Source organism: Pelophylax lessonae (genome assembly GCF_965119305.1).
Source record: "Pelophylax lessonae genome assembly, chromosome: 13".
NCBI lineage: Eukaryota > Metazoa > Chordata > Amphibia > Anura > Ranidae > Pelophylax > Pelophylax lessonae.
Window position 1 is genome coordinate 193,668,535 of NC_138780.1, and position 22,693 is coordinate 193,691,227.

Consider the following 22,693-nt stretch of genomic DNA (forward strand, 5'->3'; position numbering starts at 1 on the left):
AGCAGAAAAAGAAGGCCCTCGTCTTTGACGAGTTCCTCTACCTTTAAAATTTTGCGGTAAAAAGGTGCTCTTTCCACCCGTGAGATCTTTAATGATCTCATCTAAGTTGGCTCCAAATAGACGCTCTCCTGAAAAGGGGATATTAGCCAATGCTTTTTTGGAACCTTGGTCGGCTAACCAACCTTTTAGCCACAGTGTACGCCTGAGAACCACTGCTGAGACTGATGCTCGCGCCAATAATGGAGTGGCGTCTAACGCCGCATCACACACAAACTGTAACCCCTGTATCATTTGTTCCAACAAATCTGATACCGCCTGAGGGACCTCTTCTAAGTCCCGGCGTAACCACTTGGTCCATTCAGTTACAGCCTGCGAAACCAGACCAATAGCTATTATAGGTCTGAAAGCTGATCCAATCAAGGAAAACATGGTGCGAGACATAGCTTCTATCTTGCGATCCACTGGATCTTTAAAAGACGGAGCGTCTTCTAAAGGAATAACCGTGGCTTTATTCAATCTAGCAATTGGTGAATCCACCACAGGTGGTTCTGTCCATTTCTTAATAAGGGTTTCCTCAAACGGATAACGCCTGTCAATGCGTTTAGAAATAGTAAAAGTGCGTTTTGGCAGACGCCATTCTTCTTCGATTGGATTGCCAAAACATTTGGGCAATGGAAAAACCTTCGCCACTTTGATGCGTCTTTTAGTCCCAAAAGGGATTTCAGTTTCAGCTATTTCTGATGGAATACCCTGTAATCTTAATGTTTCTTGAACAGATACAATGAGTGCGTTTACCAACGCTTCCTCTCGGGCTATGGCAGATGCCGAAACATCCTCCTCACTGTCTGAAGAGACAGGACCCGAGACACCAATCCCAGATGAAGTACCTGCAACTGCAGAAATAGGCTCAGAGTCTGAGTCCGAGGTTTCAGATAATAAGGGGTTAGGCGGGGGTCGCTTTCTTGCGCCCTGTCCCTGACAAGCCACTTCCACCCGGGACACAAAAGTTTCCATAATAGCTGACAATGATTCAATTGTCAGTGGGGTGCTGGAGGATCCTGCAGACCCCTCGAGGGGATCCGGAGGAGATACATGAGTGGCAGGGTCCATGTTAATACAGGACACCTTTGCCAGCAAAACAAAAAAACTTTTTTTTTTTTTTTTTTTGTGTGTCTCCCCCTAGCGCAATAGCGCCCCTCAGAGTACCTGCTTCTCGATCCCACAGAGAGAGAGAGGGACCCCCAAGGCTCACCAACCGATGCAGTGCAGTTTCCAACCAACTGCAGTCAGCGTCTGTTTTACACAGACTGGAAGGAGCTGTTTGCTTTTTCCCGGGTAGAAGGCGTGGCTCCGCCCCCTGTGTACGCCTTCCGGCGTTCCCAGCTTTCCACGAGGTAGCTGGGCTCACAAAACATGGCCGCCCCCATAGAAGAGACATAAGACTCCAAAAACATGGCGGCCGGCGTGACCTGAGGACATACATGCATTCGGTCTACGGCAAAATGGCGGCGGACCGCCGAAATCGTTTTCCCAGAACATCCACCTGCATCTTTGCTAAGAGGCGATATGTGGATCTACAGAAGATACACTACACATAAGGTAGGATTACACCTCCTATGTCTGCTGTAATGTTACAGTCTGCTGGGTAGAGTGTTAGCTCTTAAACCAAGTCCACTTCCCACAAACACATGCTGTATTACAAGGGGGACTTGTAAGTATCAGATATATACTGACCATATATGGAGGGGCCCATAATACATACTGCCTCATAACGAGGAAAAAAAAAGGGAACGTTTACTCACCATACCGAACCGACAGGCACCCTCTCTTCACAATATCCTCTCCACCGGGGTGGGGGTTTGTGGACCACTCCGGACGCCTCGACTCTCTGGTACCTGGCGTCCAAGCGAGACTTTAACTCGCAAAGTCAGTCCCTTCACTGGGACTCCGTCGCGGCCGACCCAGCGCGGAGCTCTGGTCTGCACGCGCTCGTAGGCAGAAACCGGGGTGACCACTGGATCTCAACATCCAGCCCGTCGCCCGGCCCCGCATACTTACTTGAATGTGTCGCGGCCGACCAAGCGCAATGCCATGGTCTGCGCGCGCTCGTAGGCCGGCTGGGGTGACCACAAGTGTCGCCCAGTCCGGCATTTTTGCTTGAAGATCTCACAGGAAAAAACACTGGAGAAAACTACCTAAAAAATGTCTTTTTCTTAAAGAAAAAAAGTCTTGCCAGGACCAAAAGATCCCAGCAAGGAACTTAGGTCCTTACTCCTGACTAGACAGAAAAAAACTGATTCCCTGTAGCAGAGAGAGGGAGGATATACCCTCAGGGACTGCCCCTAAGGTGGAGCCAGAACGTTTTGTCTTTCTGCCTAGTCCTACTCCTGCGGAGACAACATAACCCAGCTCTTGAGAATCAAGAAGACTACGTCTGTCAATGAGCGATAGAGAAAGCAATTCTTTGACTCATATGGGGACCAGACACAAAGGCCCCTTTAACACATACGGTCCGTTTGTCCATTTTTCATCCATCCGTTGACGGATGAAAAATGGACATCAATGCATGTCTATGTAAAGACGGATGATCATTCGTTAACACTAGTTTTCATCCGCTTCCGTCAATGTCCGTTTTTTGGAACAGATGAATGCCCTATTTTTCATCCGTCAAAAAAACGGATGTAAACGGACTAAGGCCCCTTTCACACGAACGATCCGATCAGATCCGCCTATCAGTTTTTTTTTTAGGTGGATCTGATCGAAACCTCCATGCATCCCTATGGGGCAGTGGAGACATGTCCGCTGACACCCGCTGCTATCCGTTTCCGATCGGTGAAATCCAGACAGATGGAAATGCTATTTTCCATCCGTCCAGGGAATCGGAACGGATGGGATCGGATGAGAACGGACCGCCCGCCTGTCCCCCATAGAGGACATCGGGGATCTGACAGCTCCCTCTCTGCACACACAGCGGAGATGGTGCTGTCATCCGCCTGCTCAGCGGGGATCGGCAGATCGATCCCCTGCTGAACAGCAGGGAGTCCGCCGACGGAGGCGGACCGTGTGAAAGGACCTAAACGGTCAGTTTTTCGTCCGTTTTTGAATTGGTAGTAGATGTAAAAAAAAAAAAAAAAGATGAAAAACTGATACATTTTGATGTGACTGAACTGAATGGACCGTATGTGTGGAAGGGGCCAAAGTGTTATACCAGTGGTCTTCAAACTATGGCCCTCCAGTTTTTCAGGAACTACAATTCCCATCATGCCTAGTCATGTCTGTGCATGTCAGAGTTTTACAATACTCATGGGATGTGTAGTTCTCAGTGGCAGCTGGTGTTAAAAATTTTTGGGGGGGGAGGGGGGGCGCAAACAGAAAAATGTAATAGGCATTGCTTTGCGGCAAAAAACGCTGTAAAAAATTGCGTGACTGAGGTCGCAAAAGTGTGAAAGGGGCCTTCAGTAATTAAGGTATAGTGTGCCCCCTTTCAATGCAGAGAGACCAGCGTGCCCCCTTTCAATGCAGAGAGACCAGCGTGCCCCCTTTCAATGCAGAGAGACCAGCGTGCCCCCTTTCAATGCACAGTGACCAGCGTGCCCGCTTTCAATGCAGAGAGACCAGCGTGCCCCCTTTCAATGCACAGTGACCAGCATATATGCCCCCAATGCATAGATCAGCGTGCGTTCCCCCAATGTAGTGACCAGCATACATGCCCCCAATGCAGTGACCAGCATACATGCCCCTAATGTAGTGACCAGCATACATGCCCCCAATGCAGTGACCACCATACATGCCCCCAATGTAGTGACCAGCATATATAATGCAGAGATCAGCGTGCGTGCCCCCTTACTTACCTGGAGCAGCAGCGGCGGCGGGCGGCTTCTCCTCAGTCCCGGTGACCGGCAGCGCATCTCCTCCAGTCCTTCCGCCTCCTCCTCGGCCAATGGCATGAAGTTTGCCTTGCGGCCAATCAGGAGGCGCGTCAGATGGCCAGGAGGAGGATCGGTGTGACAATAGCAAATTTTCATTCGCTATTGTCACACAATGGGTGGGCTCGGGACGCACTGCTCTGCGCCCCGGGTCCACCCTTTGCATCGCCCTATTAGAGCCTCTGGCTCTAATCAGGTGATGCAAAAACAAAAAAAAAAACATCCCCATTAAACTCCATGCGTCCAGCGCCCCTGCATGCAGATTAGGGGGCCAGACGCATGGATGGGGGGGGGGCCTCTGTACACCGGCCGCCATTGGTAGTTCTGCAACAGCTGGAGGGCCGTAGTTTGAGTATCCCTGTGTTATACTTTCCTAATCATGGCGTGTTCATGCTTGCAGATGTGCTGAAGAAAAATGTAATAAAAATTTATATATATATATATATATATATATATATATATATATATCTCAAGGAAGCAAAATTCGTTTTTTTTGTCATTCCATCTCCATCATTTGCTACACACATTCCTTTTTATTATGATGGCGGCACCCAGTCTTGACCCAGAGTGGGAAACTGTGGCTGGGAACACATGATACAGGGTAGGCAAATTAAAATGCAGCATCAAAATTGTGAGTCTCACCTCCTTTGTGTAGTCCTTGGGTACTCCGGCGTACACGTCTGTCCCATTGGGCCGGTTTATGATGATTCCTGGGGTTGGATTCCTGGACACAAAAAATACATTGTATATTATTAGCATGCTGCTTGCTCATTCTTAGGTAGAAAATAACTTAGAACCCCCAAACATTATATATATATATATATATATATATATATATATATATATATATATATATTTTTTTTTTTAGCAAAGACTCTGGAGAATAAAATGGCGGTCTTTGCAATATTTTTTGTCACACGATATTTGCGCAGCAGCCTTTCAAACGCTATTTTTTTTTTAAATACATTTCAATTGGCTAGAAGTAGAGAGTCCAACCCTTAAGGAATGGTGCCAGTAGAATCGACCACGTCTATAAAATGGAGTATATTGGTAGTAGGGAAGAGGAACAATTAAATTGCTCGTTATGGAGAAAATGGGCAGATTTAAAAAAATCCAGTAAATACGCTGAAAATGTGGACAACAGATCCATAATAGAAATGGGAATATTGGTCAAACTAGAGGAAAGACAGAGAGCAACATCAAATTGGATATCGATTAATAAAGTAAGAGGGGGTGGGGGGGGGGTATGGGGATTATTAAAATTACAGATAATGCTTTATGAAATGTTTTTTCCTTTTTCACGTTTACTGTAAACAGCATTTAAACTAATAAAAAAAAAAAAAAATATATATATATATATTTTTTTTTTATTATAATGTTATCAATAATATTATATATACACATATATATATATATATATATATATATATATATATATATATATATATATATATATACACACACACACACACACACACACACACACACACACACACACATATAGTTCGTTTAAAAAAAAAAAAAAAAAAAGAAAATAACAAACAGGTCATGCTTACCTGCTCTGTAATTGGTAGCCCTGGTCCTCTTCTTCTCTGTTCCAACAACGGCGCTCCTGCCCCCCCCCCCCATGACCAGTGCCCCTAATAGCAAGCCACTTACCATATGGGCACTGGTGCGTGCTCGCTCCCGAGCCCAGCTCTATGTGCGCATAAGAGCCACGGCTCGGCCCTGCCCCTTGCCCTCTCCTCATTGGCTCAGTGGCTGTGATTGACAGCAGTGGGAGCCAATCCCAATACCCACCAACATTCTCTTCTAGGGACTGTAAAGTGGAACTCCAGACGAGGAACAACGTCAGACGGTTCTCTAGTTTTAGTGTATAGAAGACAGTGTTGGGGGTAACGAGTTACAAAGTAACTAATTACAGTAACTACATTACTTTTTTTGGTAACTAAGTAACTAGTTACAATACTAATATTGGTAACTACACTACTTTACTAGGCTATAGGAAGTAACTATACTACTTTACTAGGCTATAGGAACTCGCTTTCCTGCGTTACCCAAGCCGTGCGATACAATCGTTATTTGGAAGAATAGAGAGGGATGAAGTTTATGACTTTTTGTTGCACTTTATGTTTTATTCTGTTTTTTCAGGTTTTGTTCTCATGTTTCCCAAAGCCTGTGTTTATACAATAAACTCTATGCAGAAAGAGTGTCATGTATCTTCTTCTACACGGTCAATTAAGAAAGAGGAGAGTAAAGTAATAAGTAGTGAAGTTACTTTTCAAATGCAGTAACTAGTAAAGTAACCTCATTACAATTTACAGAAGTAACTAGTTACATTTTTTGAGTAACTACCCCAACACTGATAGAAGACTTACTCCCTATTATATGCAATGTCATCATACATCATCACCACGATCTGCTCATCCGGGATGCCGTTCTTCCTGACGATTTGATAGGCGTGGCACACGTCAGCCTGGAAATAAAACGTCAGAAGAAAATGTTATATACAGTTACAGCAGAAAGAGGCCAACAAAGATTTACCGGTTCAGTAAATCACCATAGAAAGGACAAACATGCAACGCATTTTGGGGGCCCCTTCCCCAGGGCTTAACCACTTGTCTACGAGGGCAGTTTTTTTTTTTTTTTTTTTGCAAATGTTACAGTTTGCAGTTTTTTTTAACCACTTGCCGACCGCCAGTCATACATATACTGCAGCAGGTCAGCTCTGTCCTGCGAAACAACGCAACTGTACATCGCTTTGTGGTGCCACGAGTGGGGGTGCGCGTCCAATCACCCCAGGGGAAGCTGATCTGTTAGTCCGGCAGCCGCGATTGCCACCGGACACCCGCAATCTCTCCATGTGGAGACAGAACGGCGGTCTGCCGTTGTAAACGCAACAGACCACTGTTCTGTCAGTAATGAACACAGAGCTCCTGTGTTCCTCCTATTTAGGAACACTGATTCCTGTGTTCATTTCAAAAGCCCAACCCCCCACAGTTAGAAAGCACCCCTAGGGACACACATTTAACCCTTTGATCGCCCCCAGTGTTAACCCCTTCCCTGCCAGTGTCATTATTACAGTAACAGTGCATATTTTTAGCACTGATTACTGTAGTAATGTCACTGGTCCCCCCAAAAGTGTCAAAAATGTCAGTTAGGTGTCTGATCTGTCCGCCGCAATGTCGCAGTACCGCAAAAAAAAAAGGGAAAAGCTGATTGCCGCCATTGCTAGTAAAAAAATAAAGAATGACATAAATCTTTCCCCTGGTTTGTAGATTTGATAACTTTTGTGCAAAGCAATCAATATACACTTATTGGGATTTTTCTACCAAAAATATGTAGCAGAATACAAATTGGCCTTAAGGCCCCTTTCACACTTATGCGAAGCGATTTTACTGCGATTTTGAGCAATGGCTCAGGGCTATATACCTCAAAACGCATTAAAATCGTGCCAAAGTAGTGCAGGAACTACTTTGAAGTCGGTGCAACTTTAAAACGCACTGATATGAATGGGGCTCATTGAAAATAATGGAAAACGGCTTGTCATGCGATTTTGCGGTCCACAATCGCGGGACAAGTCGCACTAGTGTGAAAGGGGCCAAAATGATGAAAAAAATTAGATTTTTAATTGTATTTTTTGGGAAGGTTATATAGCCGAAAGTGAAAAATATTGTTTTTATTTTTCCAGAATGGTTGCTCTTTTTTTGTTTATAGTGCAAAAATAAATAAATACATACAGGTGATCAAATACCACCAAATGAAAGCTCTATTTGTGGGGGAAAAAAAAAAAAGGACATCAATTTTACTTGGGTACAGCGTCGCAGGATCACGCAATTGTCAGTTAAAGTAACGCAGTCCCGAATCGCAAAAAATAGCCTGGTCATTAAGGGGTAAATCTTCTGGTCCAGAAGGGGTAAATGTAAACCCGCCAAAAAGTATATACTTCCTGAAAGTAGAGACCCTAAAGAATAAAATGATGGTGTACACTTTTTGTAACCTTACTTGTATGCTTATAAAACTTTCAATAAAGTGTTTTTAAAAAAAAAAAAAAAAAAAAAGAAGAAGAAAATGATGGTAGTTGCAGTTTTTATGTTGCACGATATTTATGCAGCTATTTATCAAATGCATATTTTTTGGGAAAAAAAATAAAAAATACACTAAAGTAAATGTTAGTGCAAACAAACAATAATATACCCAATTTTTGGTAAAACAGAAAAGGCTGATTTGCGTCAAGTAAATAGATACAATTCAATTTTTTTTTTAGGTTTTTGGTATGTTAAAAATCAACATTACTGTAGGAGGAGAGGGGAACTGATGTTCCTGGAGTTCCTCCTGCTCTCATTGGCCAAGCTGCTTCCCACAGTCCCGGGCTCCAGGAATCACCTTGGGTGCAATCAGCAGGGGGGGGGGGGGGGGGAAATGGAGGTTGGTCTTTGAGAGCGCCCCGAAAAGTAAGCCTTCTCCAGCTCCTAAAGCCAAAACCAAGCTCACGGCATAAAAAGATAAGACCAGGATCAGGGAATCGATGAATCACTCAATGAATAAATGAAGCAATCAAGAAGCAATGTGAGGTCAGTGGATTGGTATTCAGGTCTACTCTACATATTTTGGCATTGAGATGGCACGGTAATTTATTTTATTTTGGATGGAGTACAAAGAGAATACCCTGATTGCATATTATAGATCGGGGGTCTTCAAACTGTGGCCCTCCAGTTGTTCAGGAACTACAATTCCCATTATTCCTAGTCAGGTCAGAGTTTTACAATGCCTCATGGGATGTGTAGTTCCACAACAGCTGGTGGGCTCATGCCATTCATTGTGTACAATTGTGTTGCTAGTTGTGCAATTTGATTACATGGTACAGACAGAGCCAATAGCCACAGCCCATCTGCAACATGTGATTAGCTTTCATCCCAACAAAACAAACTGAATGACTCAAGGCAGTAAAATGTTTTTACTGCAAACTGTTAGACCGGGTAATTCTGTTGGTTGCAGGCTGGCTGGTAAGTGGAGCTGGGAGGTTTTTTTTGTTGGGTTTGTTTTTCTAGGACAGACATCCAGGCAGCAGGCTTTGAGGAATGATTGTGCATGAGGTGGGCCACCTAACCTGGGATGGATTCCTGGTCTCTGTGCACCTAGCTAGTAAGTTTTGAGAAGCAGCTGTGCACAAGATGGGACACCGAAGCTGGGACTGATTTCTGGTCATGGTGTACCTTCCTCTAGACATAAGGAGACACCAAGTTTTGAGGAATGGCTGTGCGTGAGGTAGAAGACCAGTTCCTGGTCATGTACACCTTGTCCCAGGTCAAAGACCAAGGTTTTAGGAATAGCTGTGAGTAGGGCTGCTGTTAGAAATCATGGGGCCCCCATACAGCCTACTTGACAGGCCCCCCCCCAGGCCAAAAGTGACCGAGGAAATAGATTTAATAGCCCCTTTCTCTGCAGCCTCAGCTGCACAGATGAATGAATGAATAGGATGTACTCTGAGGCTTCCTGCTCATTCACAATCTGAAGCATAATAAACAAAGCTTTCTATGCTCAAGTGATAAATGGACACAGGAGCGATTGGTACAGATTGCTCACTGTGTTCATTCAGGAAAGGAAGGGGCCAGTAAATTACACATTTACCGGCCTCTTCCAATGCTCTCCATCCTGAAACATCCCCCCTGTGTGCCTGCAGCAGCTGCCAGCGGGAGAGAAGAGGAGGGAAGCTGGGAGCCCTGTGGGAAAGGGGCACACAGGGGGGCCCGGACAGCAGATGAAAGGGGCACATGTGCTAGAACCAGTCCCCCTGCAGTGCAGCTGGAGGGGGAAAGAAGGGGCAATGCCTGACGAAGGGGCAAGCATGCCCCGAATGCTAGCGCCGCCCTGCTTCCGCCGGATGTGATAAGGGAGAAGCTGTGACGCCGACAGGACCCCAGGAAGTGCCAGAAGCAACTGACACAGCCAGGACCCAGGGCTGTCTACACCTCTCCTGCCTCCCCTGCAGCGGATCGGATGACTTGCTGTAAAGCCTGCTTTCCTATCACTCATGTGAGTGCATTACCTTTTTTGCCAATAAAGGATTGTTTTAAATACTACACTCAGGTGGCGCTGCTCTGTTCTCTCTTCTTCATTTGTCTACCATGGAAAGAAGAGAAGTAGAGAAGCTGGCAGAGCTGCAGGGAGCGGTAAGAGGATCGGTGTCTGCAATAAGACAGTACAGCTGGCCCTCCTGCTCAGTGGGTGTCTGGGCCCCCCTTTTGCAACTGATGGGGGGGGGGGGTCAGGGCCCAATACAGAAGGGTTGACTGTACTGCCTTTGCAGCAGCCCTGGGTGTGAGAGGAGGGACCATACCTGGAAATGGTTCCTGGTCATGGTGCGCATTGTCTCGGGTCTAAGACAGACACCAAGTTAACAAAAGTCAAGTTTCTGTGAGTAAGATAGATGACCAGTTCCTGGCTGTGGTGCACCTTGTCCTGGGTCTAGGACATCTCACAAGCGGCTTTTTCTGAATTAACTCTGTGAAATCATCTCAAGGGTTTGCCAATAGCACACCAAGCTATGTTCCTGCTATAAATACACTCTTCGGCTCTTGAGGGACACTCAGCCAGGCCTACACCACAGGCTAATCACACTGTTCAAACAGCCCTGGGCCCATGGTTAATGGTCGGAAAGTGCTCCTCCTAAACCTTAAAGAAACCCAGATTACCTTTCCATTATTATTTATCTGAAGTAGCAAATAATCTCCAGTCATCAAGAGAAGCAAAAAGTGCTTAGAGAGCTCTTTGGCAAAAGCACAAAGTAAACCCACTCGTGGATCTAAAGGTATTCAACTGCCCCCAGGGGTTGGCAGTAGGCCCCTACATATAATGGACTACTTAATGTCCCTGGGAGGGCAAAAGCGTGAAATGCTTAAAATATGCAAATACAGATTTCATTCCTGTCGCCGAGACTTAGCTCATGCTTCAATATTGGTGCAGTAGGCAGGACATGGAAAAGCTGAGCACTGACATGTAGGCACCATGTTTTATCTCATACATGCCTAGTTGGCTGTTTACCCACTTCCTTCCCATAGGACGTCATATGACGTCCTTGGGTTGAAGTGGAGATATCTGGATGATGCCTGCAGCTACAGGCTTAATTCACATAAACTGGTTTTCATGGTTTTCATCCGTCGATTCCTTCTAATGTAAAAGCCACCCTAACAGCTATTTAGCCGTTGGATTGCTGTTACAGGCAGTGGGAGGGGATGTAGCCCCCCCCCCCCAGACCCCACAGCCCTCTGATGCCTCTCTCATGTGATCCAGAAGCCGGACATCCATTCTGGATTACCATGGAGCAGGCCAAGGACCGGATAATAACAAATTGCATCAACTGCCATTTTTTGCTCTAGGTTCTCTGCTAAATATATACATAATGTTTGGGGGGTTCTAAGTAATTTTCTAGCAAAAAAAAAAATATGATTGTTACATGTAGGAGAGAAATGTCAGCATTGGCCTTGGTGGAAAAGTAGTTAAAACTGATCTCTGGGCATTAAAAAACAAAAATTACACAGTTACAGTAGCACCGCACCAAACCCCCCCCCCCCCACACTTATTTATTTTTACACTGTGCCTTTTAATTCGTTTTTTATCACTTTTATTCCTATTACAAGGAATGTAAACATCCCTTCTAATTGAAATAAGCATGACAGGTCCCCTGAAATAAGCATGACAATGAAAACCTGTGGCTAAAAGGCAGGCTTGATCCATCTGCTGACCTGTATACAATATATGATACATTTTTACTCATTTTGCCAAGGCATCCCTGAAGAAGCCTCAAGGCATCCCTGAAGAAGCCTCAAGGCATCCCTGAAGAAGCCTCAAGGCATCCCTGAAGAAGCCTCAAGGCATCGCTGAAGAAGCCTCAAGGCATCGCTGAAGAAGCCTCAAGGCACCCCTGAAGAAGCCTCAAGGCACCCCTGAAGAAGCCTCAAGGCACCCCTGAAGAAGCCTCAAGGCACCCTGGTTGAAAAAGTCTGGATTAGGCTGTAGACTTTGGAGCATACGCTCAAGCAATGGCAATGCTGCAGAGGATAGATTAGTCCACAGACTGTTGCCACCACTAATGAGCAAGAGAAGGTCACTGGCAGGGTCAAAAGGCATTTTTATAAAACATTTGAGAAAAAAAAAAAAAAAAAAAGGTAAAAGGCACACAACATTCTACAAATCTAATGTATTATCTATAATTTTATTGGAGTGGGGTGTTAATAAAAAACTTTAAGTAATAAAAACAGATGAGGTCATCCCTTTACTATTTACACCTGGAGCCATGAGGAATGTGCTATGTCAATAAGCCTGAACTCTTTATCTCCCCCGGCTGTATATTGCACAGGAAACTTTTATATTACAACGTGACCTTGTTTAACCACTTCCAGACCTCCCACCATGTATTTACATCGCTACTTTGATGTTAAATAGCAGATAGCTGCCATAACCCAGGTATTTTTTTTTTTTTTTACACGGCGGGCGGTTCGCTCTAACATAAATGTGGTACCAGCGACAGATCACTTTTATAGGCAGCGGGAGAGGTCCCCACCCCCCCCCCCACCTCTTCCCGGTCATTTTCCCTGCTTACCGAAGCCGTTGGTAGTAGGGAAAACAATCCAATCGCCTGTGTGTATGGGCAGAAAGTCTTCATCACTTCTGCCCAATGGCCTTAAAAGTGTAGATGTGAGGTCTTTTTGACCCCAGATCTCACAATAAAGAGGACCTGTCCTGCTTATTTCTAGAGAGGTTTACATTCCTTTGCTAGAAATAACTGATAAAAAAAAAAAGTTTTTTTTTTTTTTTTTAAAAAGGGACAGTGTAAAAATAAAATAAATAAGAAAAAAAATATTTTAAAGTGCCTCGTTAAAATAGATAAGAAAAATTAAAAGCTCCTCGTTCGCCCAGAAGCGAACGCATACGAAAGTCGCACCCACATATATAAACAGTGTTCAAACCACACATGTGAGGTATCACCGCGATCCTTAGAGCGGGAGCAATAATTCTAGTACTAGAGCTCCTCTGTAAACTGGTAACCTGTAGAAATTTGAAATATCTTTGCCTATGGAGATTTTTAAGTACCAAAGTTTGTCGCCATTTCACGAGCGTGTGTAATTTTTAAAGCATGACATGTTAGGTATCAATTTACTCGGCGTAACATTATGTTTCACATTATAGAAAAAATAAATAAATAAAATTGGCTAAGTCTCAATTCACACTAAGGCTGCATGTACACGGGACGTTGTTAAAAGTCCCTTTGAATGCTGGAATTTTTAGGACGTTTGAAACGTCCGTTCGGTCGCGTTTGTACCCGCGTTTAGCGGGCGTTTAGCAGCGTTTGCAAGCGTTTCTAGAGGTCAAAAAAATTATTCCCCTTTAAAATGGAAAAATGCGAACGCTAAACGCGGGTCATCGCGTTCAGACGCGTTTGTGCGTTTGAAACGCCGGGAAACACACGTTCGAACGCAAATAATTGCGTTCTAAAAACAGTCCCTAAACGCAACTGCCTGCAAATGACTTTAAACGACCTGGTGTACATGGACAGATAAGATAAAATGTAGATGGGTTCAGGGGCTTCTGAAAAAAAACGCCCAACTGCTCCTAAACGGCCATTTCCAGCGTCCCGTGTACATGGAGCCTTACGGGACTTGTCAGGCGACTTGTCAGCAAGTCGCGCTCCCTCGCAGTCCATTGACTGCTACAGGACCCGTTCTAATAGGAGCGACACAAGTTGCTCCGACTTAGAAAAAGGGTCCTGTACTACTTCGGGGCGACCTTGGAGCGACTTGCATAGACTTCCATTATGTGAAGTCCCTGCAAGTCGCTCCGAAGTAGTACAGAGTCGTGTCGCCCCAGTGTGAACCGACTCACACAAGTTAATTCAAAAGAGTGTTTTTTTCAAAAAAAAAATTGCGTTTGTAAGACGGCTACACAAATACAGTGTGACAAAGCTAAGAACAAATATATAATGTTTGGGGGTTCCAAGTAATTTTCTGGCAAAAAATACTAATTTTAACTTGAAAACAACAAGTGTCAGAAATAGGCCCAGTACTTAAAGCAGAGTTCCACCCTAAAATTATACTTACCTCCCATCTTCTTGCTCCGGGTCACCTGAAAAACAAATGGATAATCGCAATTTTTTTTTTTTCTTACTTACCTTGTTTAGAAGAAATTATACTCACCTTACTTCCTCTTCCTCCCCTTGGCGGCCACGGCGATTAGTCACTTCCAATGGCTTGCAATGATTCCTGGGAGCTGAACGACATCGCTCCCGGGAATCAACGCGCCTGCACTGGCCCCGACGTCAGTTCCGGTGCAGGCGCCTTCATACCTGTGCAGGGATGACGCTGCGGCACCGGAAGTGACGAGCAGGGCCGGCGCAGTGCATCGTGGGACCGAAGAAGACGGAAGAGGACGCAGAAGAGGATCGTGCTGGCTTCAAGCTGCCCACACCTGAGATGGCAGCGCTGGACAATACTTTTTCAAGGTAAGTATTTCTTCTAAAAGGTAAATGCAACCCGGGACAGATCAGAGGCTATCCATTGTGGAATGCACTAGCCCTGACTATTCCGGTGGTATTTTTATTAAAAGAAAAAAATAAATAAATAAACTTTCCCAGGGTGGAACTCCGCTTTAAGTGTAAAGCTCACCATATACAGTAATAATAAACTTTAGATAAAGGCAGTTGGGGTGAGTATGGAAGTCATTTGCGCTCAACTTTGTCCATGAAGAGATTAGAAGGATAAGTGACCCTTGTACTGTGCGCTCATTAGATGGGACACCAAGAAGGATGGAATGTTATGCATTATTCGCTAATCACTAGGGTTGCACCAATACCGATACTGGTATCGGTGCCAATACTAAGTATTTGCATGAGTATCATTAATCCTTAGATACCCAAAACCAATACTTTTAGGCTGGGTTCTTTCAGCTGTCAGCAGGATTTCACCACTGACAGCTGAAATTCGAAAAAAAAAAAACCAAGCCAGCAATTATCGATTGATAGGGAGTGGGGCACCGCGTATTTAACAACCAAAGACTCATTCAGCTGCCAGTGCGGGTCCCCTGTTGACAGCTGAAGTGTAAACCAAGTCCTGGCAATTGGTCAGAAAAAAAAAAAAAAAAAAAGAGCAGCCAGGAAATGTTTATCAACAACATTGCTCAGTGCTGAAACAGAAAGATAAAAAGAAACATTGTTTGATTTTGTATCTTTTTGTTTCTTCATCTACAGATCAAAGAGATGAACTTCCATCTGCAGATGTAGTTAGTTTTAGAGCCGGTTCACACTGAGGCGACACGACTCCTTACTACTTCGGGGGCGACTTGTGCATTACCATGCAACACGACTTCGGAGCGACTTGCAGGGACTTCACATAATGGAAGTCTATGCAAGTCGCTCCAAGGTCGCCCCGAAGTAGTACAGGACCCTTTTTCTAAGTCGGAGCGACTTGTGTCTCTCCTATTAGAACAGGTCCTGTAGCGGTCAATGGACCGCGAGGGAGCGCGACTTGTCAGGCTGACAAGTCGCGCTAGTGTGAAACTTAAAGCAACCTGTTTTTTTTTTTTTTTAAAGATTCCTCTGATTTAACCCCTTAATAAACCTTAAAGGAGCTGTAAATTTAGAATGTTTTTTTTTTTGTATCCAAATGCATTCTATGCATTAGCCTTCTGGGTGTAGCAGCCTCCCCAGCACCTCCTAATACTTACCTGTGCCCCATCTCTGTCCAGCAATGTCCACGAGTCCCTCGGCTTTCCGGGACTCTTCCTCCTGATTGACTGAGACACAGCCGCGGCGCCATTGGCTCCCGCGGCTGTCAAAGTCAGTTAGCCAATCAGGAAAAAGATGGGGCGGGGCCGAACCACAGCTCAGTGTCTGAATGGACACATGAAGCTGTGGCTCAAGCTGCTTGCTGTGGGGGCACTCAACAGGAGGGAGGGAGGGGCCAGGAGCAGTGAAGAGGGACCCAAGAAGAGGAGGATCGGGGCTGCCCTGTGCAAAACCAACTGCACAGAGGAGGTAAGTAGAACATGTTTGTTATTTAAAAAAAATAAAAACTTTACAATCCCTTTAATTTACTCTAATTAGCTTTAATTAACACCTCATTCTCCTTCTTCTATTTAATTACTATTTTCCTGCTGATTTTTATTTATTTTTTGTTCAGTTTTATTTTATAAGCTATTATTAAAACTTTTTTTGTTTGCTTTTTAATATTTTTACACCTTTAACATATTTACACATTTCACAGTAAAAAAAAAAAAAAAATACATTTTATTTGTAAATAACTTTTCAATGCTTGTGCTGAAAATTGAAGTGTACACAAAAAACAGTTGCTGGCATCAGTAAATGATATCGGCAAATACAGACAAAAAAATAAATAAAAATGCATCCCTACTAATTACTTATGCCACAAAGCAGAACTTACCTGGGCATCGGATGTTAGCTACTAGATATAAAATTTTAATGCTGAATTTAGGAAATTAGGCAAAATATATCTTTCCAATAGGCATGACACTTCATACATATCTATGCATCAGATGAGCTGTCTGTAATAAAGTGCCAACACGTTGCACCTAATACATATCTATGCATCAGATGAGCTGTCTGTAATAAAGTGCCAACACGTGACACCTAATACATATCTATGCATCAGGGGAGCTGTCTGCAGTAAAGTACCAACACGTGACACTTCATACATATCTATGCATCAGGGAAGCTGTCTGCAGTAAAGTGCCAACACGTGACACTTCATACATATCTATGCATCAGGGAAGCTGTCTGTAGTACAGTGCCGACACGTGACACTTCATACATATCTATGCATCAGGGAAGCTGTCTGTAGTACAGTGCCGACACGCGACACCGAAAACATATCTATGCATCAGAGGAGCTGTCTGCAGTAAAGTGCCAACACGTGACACTTCATACATATCTATGCATCAGGGAAGCTGTCTGTAGTACAGTGCCGACACGTGACCCTTCATACATATCTATGCATCAGGGAAGCTGTCTGTAGTACAGTGCCGACACGTGACACCGAAAACATATCTATGCATCAGAGGAGCTGTCTGCAGTAAAGTGCCAACACGTGACACTTCATACATATCTATGCATCAGGGAAGCTGTTTGTAGTAAAGTGCTGACACGTGCCACCTCATACTTATCTATGCATCAGGGGAGAGGTCTGTAGTACAGTGCCGACATGTGACACCGAAAACATATCTATGCATCAGAGGAGCTGTCTGCAGTAAAGTGCCAACACGTGACACTTCATACATATCTATGCATCAGGGAAGCTGTCTGTAGTACAGTGCCGACACGTGACCCTTCATACATATCTATGCATCCGGGAAGCTGTCTGTAGTACAGTGCCGACACGTGACACCGAAAACATATCTATGCATCAGAGGAGCTGTCTGCAGTAAAGTGCCAACACGTGACACTTCATACATATCTATGCATCAGGGAAGCTGTTTGTAGTAAAGTGCTGACACGTGCCACCTCATACTTATCTATGCATCAGGGGAGAGGCCTGTAGTACAGTGCCGACATGTGACACCGAATACATATCTATGCATCAGAGGAGCTGTCTGTAATAAGGTGCCGACACATGCCGCCTAATACATATATATATGCATCAGAGGAGCTGTCAGGGAACTAGCCGGAGAATAAACACGCATAGACCTGACACATTAGCTAGTTCTTAACATGGCCGCGCTCGCATGAATACGCACACACGTATTGCAAACGCACGTCCGCTAGGGCGAAGACGTGTGTGTGCTGGCGCACAAAGTGGACGTCCAATTCCAGCACCCTCTGGCCTTTAAAAGGATATCTGTGGCACATGAACATTGCTGACTGGTCTTCAGCTTCCTGTTTCCTGCTTCCTGTGTTTCCTGTTGCTTCTGATCACCTGTTGTCAACCCGGCTTGTTCTTGGATTCCTCTTGTCTTGCTCCCAGCTCTGACCTCGGATTGTTCACGGATCTCCTCTTGTCATCTGCCCTGTGTATGACCCCGGCTTGCCTAACCACGACTCTGCTATCCGATCTGCTGACCACTGGCTTACTGACCTCTGCTTCTGTCCCCGACTACGCCTTCGGCTGTGCCTTGTCTGCTGTGATCTGCCTTGGTACCCACCTGCTGTACCCAGCCTGCAGAACCTGCTTCCAGTACTTACCTGTTGATCCTGCCAGCTGCACTCTCCATTACAAACTACTTCCTGCTGTGTGCAGTCTGCAACTTCCACAGCACTCCTGGGTCCTAGTGCTCACCTCCTCTGGTGTTCACCTGCAGAGAGATCTACCTACCAGCAACCCTCATCTGGGGCACAGCTGGCAATCCCTGCTACTTTGGGCTTCGTGCTTCCTGTTACCACCTTCAGGGACACCAAGCACTCAGCCGCAAGGAGAGCCCTCTCAGCATTTCGGCTTCAGGACCAGGTACGTGACAGGAGCTGTCTGCAGTAAAGTGCCAACACGTGACACTTCATACATATCTATGCATCAGGGGAGCTGTTTGTAGTAAAGTGCTGACACGTGCCACCTCATACTTATCTATGCATCAGGGGAGAGGTCTGTAGTACAGTGCCGACATGTGACACCGAATACATATCTATGCATCAGAGGAGCTGTCTGTAATAAGGTGCCGACACGTGCCGCCTAATACATATATATATGCATCAGAGGAGCTGTCAGGGAACTAGCCGGAGAATAAACACGCATAGACCTGACACATTAGCTAGTTCTCAACATGGCCGCGCTCGCATGAATACGCACACACGTATTGCAAACGCACGTCCGCTAGGGCGAAGACGTGTGTGTGCTGGCGCACAAAGTGGACGTCCAATTCCAGCACCCTCTGGCCTTTAAAAGGATATCTGTGGCACATGAACATTGCTGACTGGTCTTCAGCTTCCTGTTTCCTGCTTCCTGTGTTTCCTGTTGCTTCTGATCACCTGTTGTCAACCCGGCTTGTTCTTGGATTCCTCTTGTCTTGCTCCCAGCTCTGACCTCGGATTGTTCACGGATCTCCTCTTGTCATCTGCCCTGTGTATGACCCCGGCTTGCCTAACCACGACTCTGCTATCCGATCTGCTGACCACTGGCTTACTGACCTCTGCTTCTGTCCCCGACTACGCCTTCGGCTGTGCCTTGTCTGCTGTGATCTGCCTTGGTACCCACCTGCTGTACCCAGCCTGCAGAACCTGCTTCCAGTACTTACCTGTTGATCCTGCCAGCTGCACTCTCCATTACAAACTACTTCCTGCTGTGTGCAGTCTGCAACTTCCACAGCACTCCTGGGTCCTAGTGCCCACCTCCTCTGGTGTTCACCTGCAGAGAGATCTACCTACCAGCAACCCTCATCTGGGGCACAGCTGGCAATCCCTGCTACTTTGGGCTTCGTGCTTCCTGTTAACACCTTCAGGGACACCAAGCACTCAGCCGCAAGGAGAGCCCTCTCAGCATTTCAGCTTCAGGACCAGGTACGTGACAGGAGCTGTCTGCAGTAAAGTGCCAACACGTGACACTTCATACATATCTATGCATCAGGGGAGCTGTTTGTAGTACAGAGCCAACATGTGCCCCTTAATACATATATATGCATTAGGGGAGCTGTCTGTAGTACAGTGCCTACACGTTACACTTCATACACAGCTATACATCAGGGGAGCGGTCTGTAGTACAGTGCTGACATGTGACACCTAATACATATAATGTATCAGAGAAGCTAGTTGTAATTAATATACCAATATATTTTCTGCCTTTCTAAGCAAAAGAAAGGCTGTCTGAAGTATAAGTTTTGACATGTGACAGTTGATATATATCTGCACGTCAGAGGGGCAGATCTGGGTGTATAAGGGGGCAGTGGCATACAAGACCATGTCCTTCCAAAATCTGCTCTAAACCCTACAGAGTGTATAATAAATATAAATCGTGTCACTGAAAATGAATGTGGTTATCTTGAGTCACTGATTACAGAAGGTGAATTTGAAGGCTCTCACCTGATGCCTGTAGTTGTACCAAAAATTTGAGCCGGCCACCAGTACCACCCAGTGCTTCCCTCCATCTTCTGGGTCCTCAATTGGCATGGATGTGGCCAGGACAGCGAGGCCGAGGATTATCATAAGTGGAAACATCTTGGAATAAGTATCTGATCCCTAAAGAGACAACATAATGAATGATTATATACAAGGAGCATGGGAGATCTCATCGGTTGCATGTTCTGGTCCACAGACCTCGGTCTACAATACCCCACTGGAGTCCAAGCATGTACACCAAGAAAGTCCATAGATATTACCACCAAGTAACATATTACAATGTATCAACCACAGAGATGTATAGTAACAAAGTAGAACTACTTAAGTACTGTACTTAAGTACCGAAATGCGGTATCTGTACTTTCCTAGAGTAGAATTTTTTTCTCCTACTTCTACTTCACTACATTTTTTCGATGATTTCGATACTTCTACTCCGATATTTTTTTTTTGTGCTGCATAGTTACTCGTTACTTTTAAAAAAATTACCACTGCCAGAACAGTAGATGGCAGGTTGTATAATGTCATTTGTAAATCAGCGCATACGAAAATAAAGGCTGTGTATAATAAAAGCTGCTATACCAAATCTTTCCAATAAAAAGAAAATATGAAACAAACAAATAAATGGTGCTACAGCGCTTAAAGCGCATCAAGAAACTACTAACAAACACAGGTTAATCATTTGAATAAATCATTTGAAATAATAAAAAACAATATGATGTTCAAACTTTTGACTTCTTTCTTTAATAACTACATAACACAGTACTTGTACTTCTACTTTCAGTACTTGAGTAGAATTTTTTTTTCAAAACTACTGGTACTTTTTACTTTTAGTACTTAAGTAGCAAATTTTTTGAAAAAACTACTTGCAATACTTAAGTAAAAAAAATGTTGAATACTTTAGTACTTCTACTTAAGTAACTTTTTCTGCGAGCACTTCCACTTCTACTCAAGTAATTTTTTGATCGAGCACTTGTACTCAAGTAGAAATTTCGAGTACTTTATACTCACTCCTCATTACATATTCGTCTGCTTGCTAGAAGCCTGATCGAATAGCTGGGAGGGGGGGGGGGGGATTGGCAATGTGTTGGGGCACTAGCTGTCCAACCACTCTGCTAAGCCACTGCTATATGCACCTGATCCCCTGCGTAATCTAATAAAGATTTAAACTATGAGTCAGATCTCTCTATCTGCCAATCTCCCCCCAACCAACCCCCCCCCTCCCTTCGCCAGATCACCTTATCTGCCGGCATCCCTACCATTGACAGATCTCTCCATCTGCCGACCTCCTGCCATCGTCAGATCTCTCCATCTGCCGATCTTCTCCTAGTCAGATCATTCCGTTGTCTGATCTTTCCCTATCCTGATCCCCTCCCCACACACACAGATCTCTTTATTCCCCAGAAGCCCCCCTCCCCCACAATGCCCCCAGCAGGGTATATCTATAATATTAATAAACTTTATTTTATATAGCACCTTTAGAGGTAGATTCTCAAAGCGCTTTACAAAGGACATTTATAGCCCCCCACACTGCAGTCCTGGCCAACTTCCTGATCTCCCTGCTCCCCCATCGTCAGATCTCTCCATCTGCCGACCCCCCATGCCCTATCATCAGATCTCTCCATCTGCCCCTCCTCCCTATCGTCAGATCTGTCCCTCGTCCCCCATCGTCAGATCTGTCCCTCGTCCCCCAATCGTCAGATCTGTCCCTCGTCCCCCATCGTCAGATCTGTCCCTCGTCACCCCAATCGTCAGATCTGTCCCTCGTCACCCCAATCGTCAGATCTGTCCCTCGTCACCCCAATCGTCAGATCTGTCCCTCGTCACCCCAATCGTCAGATCTGTCCCTCGTCCCCCAATCGTCAGATCTGTCCCTCGTCCCCCAATCGTCAGATCTGTCCCTCGTCCCCCAATCGTCAGATCTGTCCCTCGTCCCCCAATCGTCAGATCTGTCCATCTGGTCACCCCCCCCCCCATCATCAGATCTTTCATCTGCCCCTCTCCTTTATCGTCAGGTTCGTCCACCTGTAACCCCCCCATCGTCAGATCTGTCCACCTGTGATCTCCCCCCCCCCCCATCATCAGATCTCTCCATCTGCCCCTCTTCCCCCGTCGTCAGATCTGACCCTCGTCCCCCATCATCAGATCGGTCCCTCGTCCCCCATCGTCAGATCTCTCCCTCGTCCCCCCATCGTCAGATCTCTCCCTCGTCCCCCCCATCGTCAGATCTCTCCATCTGCCCCTTTCCCCCTATTGTCAGATCTCTCCATCTGCCCCTCTCCCCCCATTGTCAGATCTCTCCATCTGCCCCTCTCCCCCCATTGTCAGATCTGTCCATATGCCCCTCTCCCCCCGTTGTCAGATCTGTCCATATGCCCCTCTCCCCCCGTTGTCAGATCTCTCCATCTGCCCCTCTCCCCCCATTGTCAGATCTCTCCATATGCCCCTCTCCCCCCGTTGTCAGATCTCTCCATATGCCCCTCTCCCCCCGTTGTCAGATCTCTCCATATGCCCCTCTCCCCCCCGTTGTCAGATCTCTCCATATGCCCCTCTCCCCCCCGTTGTCAGATCTCTCCATATGCCCCTCTCCCCCCCGTTGTCAGATCTCTCCAAATGCCCCCCCCCCCGTTGTCAGATCTCTCCAAATGCCCCCCCCCCCCCGTTGTCAGATCTCTCCAAATGCCCCCCCCCCCGTTGTCAGATCTCTCCATCTGCCCCTCTC

General features: G+C 45.5%; 1 protein-coding gene across 1 annotated transcript in view; it reads right to left on the minus strand.

Annotated features, from left to right (window-relative positions):
- The window catches only part of LOC309569572 (legumain-like), a 56,545-nt gene extending 36,455 nt beyond the window's left edge, over nt 1-20,090 (minus strand). The window contains exons 1-3 of the mRNA XM_082275454.1: nt 19,939-20,090; nt 6,305-6,402; nt 4,569-4,650 (exon numbers count right to left, since the gene is read on the minus strand). Coding sequence (XP_082131580.1) covers nt 4,569-4,650; nt 6,305-6,402; nt 19,939-20,073 — 315 coding nt within the window. The 5' untranslated portion in view covers nt 20,074-20,090. The remainder of the gene's footprint in view (nt 1-4,568; nt 4,651-6,304; nt 6,403-19,938) is intronic.
- Between the last annotated feature and the right edge of the window lie 2,603 nt (nt 20,091-22,693).